Source organism: Galeopterus variegatus, unplaced genomic scaffold (assembly GCF_000696425.1).
Source record: "Galeopterus variegatus unplaced genomic scaffold, G_variegatus-3.0.2 Scaffold2751, whole genome shotgun sequence".
Classification (NCBI taxonomy): domain Eukaryota; kingdom Metazoa; phylum Chordata; class Mammalia; order Dermoptera; family Cynocephalidae; genus Galeopterus; species Galeopterus variegatus.
Window position 1 is genome coordinate 199,890 of NW_007728862.1, and position 11,208 is coordinate 211,097.

An 11,208-nucleotide genomic window follows, 5' to 3' on the forward strand; every position below is an offset into this window, starting at 1 on the left:
AACCCACGCACTTACTGCCATTTGATCTTTGACAAAGGCACCAAGCCTGTACATTGGGGTCAGGACTGCCTCTTCAGCAAAGGGTGCTGGGATGCCTGGATATCTATATGCAGGAGATTGAAACTAGACCCATACCTCTCACCATATACTAAAATCAAGTCAAAATGGATCAAGGATTTAAATATTCACCCTGAAACGATAAAACTTATTAAAGAAAACATAGGAGAAACACTTCAGCAAATAAGGCTGGGCACAGACTTGCACGTGCCTACATGTGTGTGTGTGTATACGTGTGCACGTGTGTGTGAGAGTGAGAGAGCACACGTGAGAGGGCGGTGGTCTGGGGGCAGTGGGCGCTTGCTGTCCTTCCCTTGTGGGATTTCCATTGGTTTTCAAATTTTCACGTTAGAAGTTGGAAGGGAAAAAAGGAGCAGGAGAAAGATGAGTGATCAGAAGGCACTTGGTGGTCTGGGCTCTCTTGTTATAGGGAATCGAGGAAGAATCTTCCAGAAGGCCTCAGCCTTTACCATCATGGCTCAGCACAGCCACGCTGGCTTCACCGTCGGTTTTAAGTTCTCTCCCCTCGTTGCCTGCCCTGGCGTCTCTCCCGTGTCTCCCACCTGGGACACTGGCTGCGGCATGTGCTCAGGGAGTGCCACTAAAGCCTGGCTTATCCCATGTCCAGCGGGCTCCAGGCCAGGACTGAACATGGGTCCAGGGGTGACAGAGCCTGGGGTCATGTTGGGGTCTGACCATGGTGCCGCTGCCCCTCTTCCTAGCTCAGACCCTTCCTGGCTCCGATTCGGTTTCCACATGGGACAGTCGTGTCCAGAGTGCGGGGGTCAGCCTGGAAAAGGTGAGGCCCCTTCCTTGAACCTCAGGGACCCAGAGCAGTCAGGGCTTTCTGGTGCACTCACTGGGGACCCTAATGGAGCCCCTCAGGGCTCATGCCTCCCTCCTCTGTGCCCTGTCTCCCCCTCTGCCCAGCACACAGTCTACCGCATGTCCCCTCTGTGACACAGAGCCCAGCCCTGACTCGGTGTGTGTGGCTGCGTGCGTGTGGCCGCACCCCAGCCTGTGCCCTCCTGTTCTCTTTGTCCCTAGGAAGGACAGAAGGGGCAGAAGGGGGAGCCAGGTGCTCGGGGCCTGCCTGGCCCAGTTGGTCCCCAGGGTCCTGCATGCCCGGTCTGTCCCCAGAGTCCCCCAGGCCCAATCAGTCCCCAGGGTCCCTCAGGCCCGGATGCACAACCTGTCCCCAGGCTGCAGGGACCCCCTGGACCCCCGGGGCTGCCGGGGAAGGACGGCGCTCCGGGGAGGGACGGCGCTCTGGTGAGTCCTGGTCCTGCTGGGGTTGGTCCTGTTGGGAGGTGGGGGGCTTGGGCAGGAGGGACAGAGGGTGAGGCTGAGAGCTAGCTGGGAGCAGAGCAGCATGTCATTGGGACCCTGGAGACCCCAGGAGCAGCCATCCGCTCAGGGTGGTGCTGGCAGGTGATCAGGGCGGCCCAGACACCGCCCTGGCAGATGTCACTACGGCTGTCAGTGCAGAAGGCAGAACATCCGCAGGAATGGGGCCTCTGCCACCTCCTAGACAGTCATTCTCCCAAGGGGCGCAGGGGCTTGGCATGCAGGGTGCACTTCTGTGTTCAGACGGGGTGGGGGGAACGGGAACGGCAGCTTCCTGTCTCTGATGGCTTCTCTTGCACATTCCAGGGCGACCCTGGTGAAGATGGAAGACCCGTAAGTTTGTTTTTCTTTCTGAGCCAGACATTGTCTGTGAGTTTGCATAAGACCCCTCAGCTTTTAAAGCCAACACCATGAGGCGGTTCCACAATGGGACAATGTTGACAATGCAGCTTGACTGTGTTATGAAGTTCGTCTAACTGTTGGTGGAAAAATACGTGGTTATGCATGTGGGTTGAAGTGTCCAGATAAGCACCAGGAGAAAAGGGAAAGGAAAGAAATAGAAGGTTTCCCTTCCCTGTCCCGAGAAGGAGAGGAGTACAGCGAGGACTGAAAGTCTGCACGTGTGGGGGGTCCATGTGCAGAAGAGAAGACATGCAGGCGGGCGAGGGCCACGTCACCAGTGACGTGAGCGTTTCTGCCCTGAAACAGTTCAGATTTTTGAAAATCAACAAGCACTATTTCCAAGAAACACAATAAAATGAACACACTACAGTCATAAGTGAAGATTTGGGAAACAGTGTACCAGCAAATGGTGACATAACAGAGGCAGAAAGCAAATGTCACAGTGTTAATCCTGGACACAAAAGATCTGGGTCAAGAACATTCTAATAGGATGAGAAGGAATATTTCATATTGACCGTGGAGCGATCACTGACGACGGTGTTGCCCGTGACAACACAGCCGCACAGCAAGGCTGTGGCAGATTGAGCAAACCACCCACACATAGTCACGGTGGGAGACTCCACAGGGCGTCCTGAATCCACAGATGCCCGTGACAACACAGCCGCACAGCAAGGCTGTGGAAGACTGAGCAAACCACCCACACATAGTCACGGTGGGAGACTCCACAGGGCGTCCTGAATCCACAGAGTGCGTGCGTGTGCCTGCACAGGCACGTGTGTGCGCTGCAGGATCCCTGGCCAGGCAACAGCTTGCTCCACAGATCATATTAGATGATCATATTAGATTTTCCTGTCTGAAAAACGAACCCTGCACTGTCTTTTCCAAGCACACATGGACATTCAGAAACACTGACCGTCATTTAGCAAGAAGGCCTCTGGCCACTTACCTAAGTAGCAAACACTCAGGGACCATCTGTCCACAGTGCCCCCAACATATGCACACACCCCACATGCATGCACATATACATGTGTAACACACACAACACACCACATGCACTCCACATATACATTACACACAGCACACACACACTATACACCTCTCACACACATATACACCAGACTGAGCACCCACTATTTGGCAAGGATGTCGTGGAGACCCCACAGTTAATGTCTTGAGAGTGCTGCATGCGGTTCTCCCAGTAGCTGCAGCTGAGACAGGCTCGCATGGAGGTGTGTGGTTGGTGGTGTCCACCTGTGGGTTCTGGTTCTTGCTGCTGGGGGCCTAGCACCGTCCCAATTTGGGGGGCCTCTGTGGCCTCCCCTGAAGGGCTCAGCTCCTGTCTCTTCCATGCTCTGAGGGAGGAGCATTTAGGATGTAAAGCTGTGTGCTGTTGGTGGGCCATGGGGTGACAGGACAGAGGTGCTCCTCCCTGACCGAGCTCCTGGTCTTTGTCTTCCAGGGGGACATTGGGCCACAGGGCTTCCCAGGGGCTCCAGGAGATGTAGGTCCGAAGGGCGAGAAGGTGAGTCTTGGCTGTGGGTGATGGCCACTTTCCTGTCTTGGCTCCTGACCTGTGGTGTGACTGGCTTGTGTGTGTTTCCAGGGGGATTCTGGCATCGGGCCGAGAGGACCCCCAGGACCCCAGGGACCTCCGGGGCCCCCAGGACCGTCCTTCAGACACGACAAGCTGGTGAGTCCCGCCTTTGGCCTCCTCTGCCCAGGAACTGGCCTCCTTGGGGCTGCTGGGCTCAGGAGGACCAGCTGCTGCCCTCAGGGCGGGTGGGCGGGGCTGCAGGTTACAGGGGGGGGGGGCCTCACCCACCTTGTTCAAGTTTCTTTAGGGGCAGTGGAGGAGCCTTGCTTGTTTCTCTCTGCTTCTTGCTGTAAGCCCTGTGAACTACAGACACGGGAGTTGCATGTGCATATGTGTGTGTGTACATGCATGTGAGCACACGTGTGTATGTGCATATGTATGTGTGTGTGACTGTGCACATATATGTGTGTGGTGTTCAGGGAACAGGCCGGGCAGGGCCAGCGGGATTCTCTGTCCACGCTGGAGCATGGCAGGGGTCATCTGCTCTGGAATATCTGTCTGGCTGTTTCCCTACAGACCTTCATTGACATGGAGGGGTCTGGCTTCAGTGGTGACCTGGAGGCCCTCAGGGTGAGTGGTCCTCAGACCGGTGGCTGCTGCCCACTGTCTCTGTACATGTGGAGTGTGCAATGGCCTCCACGAGATCTCAGCTGGGACCCCCTGGGGGGTGGTGACAAGGCTTGGTTGGGATCGTCACTCGATGGATGCTGTGACCATCTATGTTTGCCCCTATCCAGGGCCCGCGAGGCTTCCCCGGCCCCCCAGGGCCCCCTGGCGTCCCAGGCCTGCCCGGCGAGCCAGGCCGCTTTGGGGTGAACAGCTCTGACATACCAGGACCCGCAGGCCTTCCTGGGGTGCCTGGGCGGGATGGGCCTCCTGGTTTTCCCGGCCCCCCGGTAAGTCCTGTTCGTCCATCAGGGGCAGGGCCCTGACTGCTGGGAATGGGGGGTGAGCGCCCGGAATGGGGGACTGTCCACTCACCACCTGGGGCCCCCAGTCCTTGCCACCTCTCCTCGAATGCTGGAGGGGGGCTCCCTTCTCTGGGCCACCCTGGGGCTGTGGAGGAGCCAGAGCAGGCCCCCCTGTGGTTCTGGGGGTACTCAGGCTCTGGGTGACGGCAGCAGCACCGCTAATCTCTCTGGCTGTCTGCGGTCGGCTGACCTCACAGAATGCTTCTGGGGGAACCAAGGTCCTCTCCCAGGAGCCCCTGCCAAGGACCAGGGGTGGGCGGAGCCCGTGCTGGACTCCATGCCAGCAGGACCCTGGCCCATAGCCCCAGGGAGGCTCTCCCTAGGGTCAGCTCCTGAGGGGGATTTTTAGGTTAAAACAGCGTGCCTAATCTACATTTGCACACGTTACTAGGCTGCCGCTCAGAAGGGAGGCAGCACATTCCCCCAGCATCAGCATGGGAGCCCCCTTCACACGGGATCTGTTGGCCCTGCTTGTCTCCCCAATTTGATCAGCAATTCAAAAAATTTAAAAAAAAAAAAACAGGAAAAGAGACAAAGCACAAAAACTGAATGTTGAGGTCTGAGTGCTGCTCAAAAAATTTAAAAAAAAAAAAAAAACAGGAAAAGAGACAAAGCACAAAAACTGAATGTTGAGGTCTGAGTGCTGGGCGGGGTCTCCCATGAGCTGGGGACTCTGGTTGTGTCTGGGACATTCTGGGTCCTTGCTTTTTGGGGAATCTGTGGATGCCCAGGTAGTGGTCCGTGAGCCTAGACATCTTTCTAGTGGGGAATTCCACACAGACCCCACTCTGCTTTCCTCTCTCCAGGGACCCCCAGGCCCTCCAGGAAGAGAAGGGAAGGCAGGAGAGCACGGCCAGAAGGGCAGCCTTGTAAGTGACCTCCTGTATGTCCAGGGGGACGACCTGGTGCCAAGTTGGGTGGCCAGCGGTGGGCAACCCCTGGATGTGGTGCCTGGGCCAGTGGCCTCCATGGAGAGCAGAAGCCCCGAGTGAGGCTTTGGGCAGCTGCCTGGGCCTTGGCCTCACTGCTACCAGCTGGGGCTTGGGACACAGTGACGACCATTTCTCCATGACACCGATGGGACTCACAGTTTGTTAACAATGTCAACACTTCATTTGATGTGAAAATTGTATTTTGAGTTTTGATTTTGGTTCCATCAATAGCAGAGAAACTTCCCAGAGGCTGCACAGCTCCGTGACCAAACGCACCGAGCTGTGGCCTCCAGGCAGTTTTCCTGCGAGTGTCTAGTCGGGTCGCTAGTGTCCGGCCACCTGGAGAGCGTTGTGGCGGCGCCCTAGTGTGCAGAGATGAGGGCCTCCCTGCCGCGCGTAGGGCCAAAGCTGCTGAAGGCAGCTCTCCCTGCTCAGAGCCTGTCGCCATCCAGGAGAACCAGCCCCGGGCTCCCCTGCAGCAGCAGCTCTGGCTAAGCTCTGGCTGAGCACCTTCCCAGGGCTCCTTCCCAGCCACAAACAGGGGGTGATGGCAGGACCACCCCAGGAATGGCCTGTGGGCATAAACAGCAAGGCAGCGACCATGTGGGTCCGGGTGACGCGGATGCACGGGTGGCGGGCCCTTCTCTGCTCGCTGTTCTTGGTCAGCTTGTGCAGTGACCCTACCCTTCTCCCTGCAGGGTGAAGCGGGCGCCCCAGGACCCAAGGTACGAACAGAACTCCCCGGCATGCCGACCCCAGAGTGGTAGATAAGTGCCCCCGGGGAGGGTGTGGGAGGCACCATAGTCGAACGAGCCCTCCTTGGCGCCCACTGGCCGGGACCACGCTCCATCCACCTCTCCTGCCCGCAGTGGCCCTGACAGTGGCACTGTGTTTGTCCTGCATGAGCATGTCCACCCTGAGTCTGGTCTTCTCATGAAATGAGACCAGGTGTGCTCTGGAGCCCACAGCCCCTTGGAAACAAGCTCTTGGGGAAAACACACAAGAAAAAGTGGCTTCAGGAGGCGGGCATTGGGCTGTTCCAGTTTGGGAGGCTACCTGGGTCCCCATGTCCTCACAAAGGGGCCCATCCTGTGGTTCTGATGGGTGGCCTGGATGGCTCTCAGGCAAAGCTGAGGGAGGCCAGAGGTTTCCCCAGGGGGCCAGGCCCTGCCCAGTGGGGAGCCCTGAACCCAGACCCCCTTCTCTGATGGATGTGGCCTTCCCTTGGGACAGGCCTAAGGACTGGGCCACGGCTCATCTGACCCACAAGGTGGCAGCCTTGCCTCGACCCACTCCTCCTGGGCCTGCTGGGCAGGAGGACAGGCTGGACCTGGCTAAGGAGGAGGGGCCACCTGGAGACCTCCACAGACACCCAGGAGGACCCCTCCAGGCTCTGGCCCTTCTGTGGGCAGGCCACCCCGTCATATCCAAGATGTCCAGGGCTCCCTTTGTGGAGAAGCCAAGAGGATAGATGGGTATAAAGTGAATTCATGTGTACATGTGTATACCCTAGGGATATATACATGTACACACATATGAATACACCTGTACACATGTATCTCTAGGGTATACACGGGTACATACATGCACATGTAAATACATACACACGTATCTCTAATATAGACACATCCACTCATGTAAATACATACACATGCATCTCTAGTGTAGACATATGTGTGCACATGTAAACACACACACGTATCTCTAGTGTAGACACGTACACAAGCAAATACATACATGCATCTCTAGTGTAGACACATGTATGCACATGTAAATACACACGTATGTCTAGTGTAGACACATACGCAAATATAAATACATGTATCTCTAGTGTAGACGTGTACACATGTTTTAGTCTGTTTTGTGTTGCTATAACAGAAATACCTGAGACTGCATAATTTATAAAGGAAAGAGGTTTATTTGGCTTACGATTCTGGGACAGCTGCATCTGGCGTGGGCCTCAGGCTGCTTCTACTCATGGCAGAAAGTGGCAGGGAGCCGGCAGGTACAAGCAGATCACATGGCAAGAGAGGAAGCGAGAGAGAGGAGGTGCCAGGGTCTTTTAAACAACAAGCTGTCACAGGAACTAATAGAGCGAGAACTCACTCATTAATCCCCCCTGCCCCAGGGAGAGCATGAATCCACTCATGAGGGATCCGCCCCCATGACTCAATCAGTTTCCAACACTGCCACATTGGGGATCAAATTTCCACATGAGTTTTGGAGGGAACAACACATCCAAACTCCATCAACACACATGTAAGTACACATGCATCTCTAGTGTAGACACATGTATGCACATGTAAACACACACACATGCGTATGTCTAGTGTAGACACGTATGCACATATATACATGAGGGAAGCGTGCTGATGAAGTCTGACATGAACCAGAGGGTAAAACTGCCCCACACCACAGGGCTGGAAGGTGAGGCGAGGCCACAGCCGCGGACGTGAGTGCCTCTGGTTACGGCCGGAGGTCCTGACACTGGGATTAGACACTCACGTGGGAAGACGACACACTTTAAAAAAGAAAACCTGGAGTAACGTGAACAAGAATTCTAGATCCCTACAACCTAATTACGAACCAAGTAGAAACCAGAAAAATTAAAAAGGACAGGATTAGAAAGAGGCTTAAAAAAGCAAACTTTTTAATAGGAACTTTTTAAAGATCAAAAACTAGGTGAGATTTCTAAACATGGTGAGAGGATACAAAGCCCTTGAGTAGGTTAGAACCAAGGAAGGAAGATGTAAGATTCCAGTAAAATTAGCTCTCAGGCAGAGTGGGTGGTAAATGTTAACTTTCCGTTAAAAAAGCAGAATGGTGAGATGTAATGAAAACTAGACACGCGTGGAAATGAGGATGAGGTTGGGGCGCAGCAGCAGGTGGGAGCTGGGGGCCTCCTACTGTCTGGCTGGGCCAGGGACTGCACAGGGCAGCAGGTCACATTCCTGCCCTTGTTTCGGGCAGTGCTGGGCTTGGGGTCCCTCACACTGTCCTGGTCAGCTCCCCACAGAGCTCATGAGAGAACGGTGGTCGTCTCGGTTTACAGATGAGGAAACTGAGGCTCAGGACAGTTGAATGGCAGCGATGAAAGGCGGGACAGCTGGGCCAAGCCACAGCTAGACCCCAGGTCAGGGATGACCTTCACTAAGCAAGCCCTCGGCACTGGAGCCTCCCTGTCTCATGTCCCCGTGCCCTGGTTCTGCTTCTGTGCTTGGGCTCTTGCCAGCGCTTGGGTCCTTGTGCTTCAGGGAGCCAGGGCTGCGTGTCACAGACATGCTCATGAGACTCGAGCTGGCTCCCCTGCTCCTCCAGGCCCTTCAGGCCAACAAGATCTCAGTGAGGCCTGTGTCCTCCTGAGCCCCAGACACCCCCGTGGTGACAGAGTCTTGAGCCTGCCCCAGACCTGCGCCGAACCTCCCCTCCCCTCTCCTCCCTGGCTCCTGCCAGCAGCCCGCCCTCGCCGTCCCCAGCTGCTGGGGAGCCTGGGCCGAGGTAGCGGAGGCATGTGCAGCACACTCCCTGCAGTGCGTGTTGTCCCCAGAGCCACGGCAACGAGCTCGCATGTCTGTTCTCACTTGGTTGTTTCGTGGCTGCTTCTCAGTGGATGAAATCATCTCATAAAGCCAGAGGGAACAGAGAGGCTGTCGGGTTTGCATTGCTTTGTAGAGTGTTAATTCTTCAGATTTCTAGATTTTTAAAACCATCATGAGGAAGTGTGGCTGCGTTGGGGACATGGTGGCCATCTGGTGTTACTCTGAAATCCTGATGGTGGGGAGCGCTGATGATCTCTCTCCTCCACCCTGTGCAGGGAAGCAAGGGGGACCCCGGCCCTGCTGGCCCTCCTGGGGAGAGCGGTTTGGCTGGAACCCCTGGCCCAGCTGGACCTAGAGGGCCCCCTGGCCCCCCCGGGCCACCAGGACCGGGATTTGCCGCTGGATTTGTGAGTAGCAGCTGCCCCTGGCCTCAGAAAGCCTGTGTGGGCTGGCCCCTCCCTTCTCCCTGCCACCCCCAGGCATCTCACTGGCTGAGTGGCCGCTCCCTGGGCTTCTGCCATCCATGGCAGGGCCCCCGTGTCTGAGCCGACTCGGCAGGACAGGTTGTCCCCACGCCTTCAGACTTGTCCCACTTGTCCTGGAAGGCTGCTTGTGGTGCAGTCCTGCCCCAGTGCACACGCTTAGACCAAGATGAAATACGTAAACCCAAGAGAGGCTGCCCTGGGTGCCCGCCAGCCAGGGTCCCCTGCAGCCAATTCCGGCCCCTCCAGAAGGCATCCTGCAGATGCTCCCCGTCTAAGAGCAGCCGCTTCAGGAGCCCCCAGCCCCGAGGGATGTTCCTGCTCAGCCAAGGCCTGGTCCCCATCTCTCCAGCCAGTGCCCAGCTTCAGGGGCAGGGGCTTCCTTTAAGAAGGGACGCAGACCCGTGTCCCCTGTGTGTTTCCTCCAGGATGACATGGAAGGCTCCGGGGGACCTTTCTGGTCAACAGCCCAAGGCTCCGGCGGGCCCCAGGTACCTCCCAGGAGCCGAGATTTTCAGGGGTTGGGGGGACAGAAGGGTGTCCCTGGGACTGGCCATGCATGGGACCAGGAGCTGTGCGATCCATGGCATGCCCCACCCTTGGGGACACCTCTCTCTGAAGACACTTCCTTGTGAGTTGAAAAGTCATGGGGTGAGCCAAGGTGGGCAGATGCGGCGGGGTTGGCTGGTGGCGGACACCCAGCAGGTGAGTGGACAGCCAGCCCCAGCCTCCACAGAGAGTGTTCTGGGGGTGCCTGAAGACTGAGCCCGCCGGTGGAACTGCACGGGTGTGTCGGTGCCCTCCCTTCTATCCTCAGTCAGAGCCGAGAGCACTTGCACAGGCTGGTGTTCTTGTGGGTGGAGCATCTTCCACAGGGCCCAGGTTGCACTAACGCCTTGTGCTCTTCTCTACAGGGACTGCCCGGCTCACCAGGACTCAAGGTCAGTGAGACATGGGCCTGGGGCTACTGGGCTGGAGGAGGCCAGGCCTCACCACCTGCTGGGAGTCTGCCTCAGCGGCCTGCGGTCCCCTGATCCTAGTAGCACACATCCACCGGGGAATTTTCAGAATACGGCAGAAATGGCCGGTGGGGCAGCAGTCACACACAACCCCTTCCCAGACCCCAGGCTGAAGGGGGCCGTCCATGCCGTCTTTCTAAAGCCCCGTGGATCAAGACTCCTGGTTCCACATGTCTGAAATGTATTTGATGACTTGGACAGACAGGGGGTGTTTTGGGAAAAAATCTTGGTGCCCCCATACCCCAGGCTTGGGGACAGGCGAGCTCCTAGGCGGGGGCAGTGAGGTGTCACCCCCCCCAGAGGACCCGGAGCTTTTTTCTCTGCTCCCCCCATCCCTGGGAGACACCAGCCCCCAACCCTCCTCAGGCTTGATGGGGACAGAGCCACCCACCCCCCAGGCAGCCCCCGGGGACACAGTCTGAGGACTCGTGGGGCCCCATCTCTTCACCAGCTGCTCCGTTTAGGGTTTGGCTTTGATTTGGGGTCTGGAGCATCTCAAAAGGTTGGGTTTTAGCAGGGCACGCTCAGCTTTCTCAGGCTGTTGAGAGTGAAGTCATCTCTGTGGAGGTGCTTTCTACAGTGGAGATGAAGGAATATGTCACCAGCTTCCAGCAGTCCAGACCACGTGCCTGTTAGGGTGGGGGCAGCAGGGTCCCTGCACAGCCTGCTCAGTGGCCCTGGAACCCCTCAGCTCTTAGCTGGGGTGTCAGAGTGTCCTGAAAAGTTAACCCTTCCCTTCCTCCTAGTGGAGAAGGGGTGGACACTGCCTTGGGGTGGGCTGGTCCAGCAGCTGCTCACAGACCCTTTATCCATACAGGGTGATCCTGGAACAGCTGGACCACCTGGGGCCAAGGTGAGTGCCTTT

The 11,208-nt window shown here is 56.9% G+C and overlaps 1 protein-coding gene across 1 annotated transcript in view; it reads left to right on the forward strand.

Moving 5' to 3' along the window:
- The window catches only part of COL18A1 (collagen, type XVIII, alpha 1), a 71,242-nt gene that overhangs the window by 35,803 nt on the left and 24,231 nt on the right, over positions 1-11,208 (forward strand). The window contains exons 7-19 of the mRNA XM_008582879.1: positions 780-856; positions 1,105-1,329; positions 1,711-1,737; positions 3,266-3,328; positions 3,410-3,496; positions 3,917-3,970; positions 4,138-4,296; positions 5,178-5,240; positions 6,002-6,028; positions 9,118-9,249; positions 9,753-9,815; positions 10,239-10,265; positions 11,161-11,196. Coding sequence (XP_008581101.1) covers positions 780-856; positions 1,105-1,329; positions 1,711-1,737; positions 3,266-3,328; positions 3,410-3,496; positions 3,917-3,970; positions 4,138-4,296; positions 5,178-5,240; positions 6,002-6,028; positions 9,118-9,249; positions 9,753-9,815; positions 10,239-10,265; positions 11,161-11,196 — 1,040 coding nt within the window. The remainder of the gene's footprint in view (positions 1-779; positions 857-1,104; positions 1,330-1,710; positions 1,738-3,265; positions 3,329-3,409; positions 3,497-3,916; positions 3,971-4,137; positions 4,297-5,177; positions 5,241-6,001; positions 6,029-9,117; positions 9,250-9,752; positions 9,816-10,238; positions 10,266-11,160; positions 11,197-11,208) is intronic.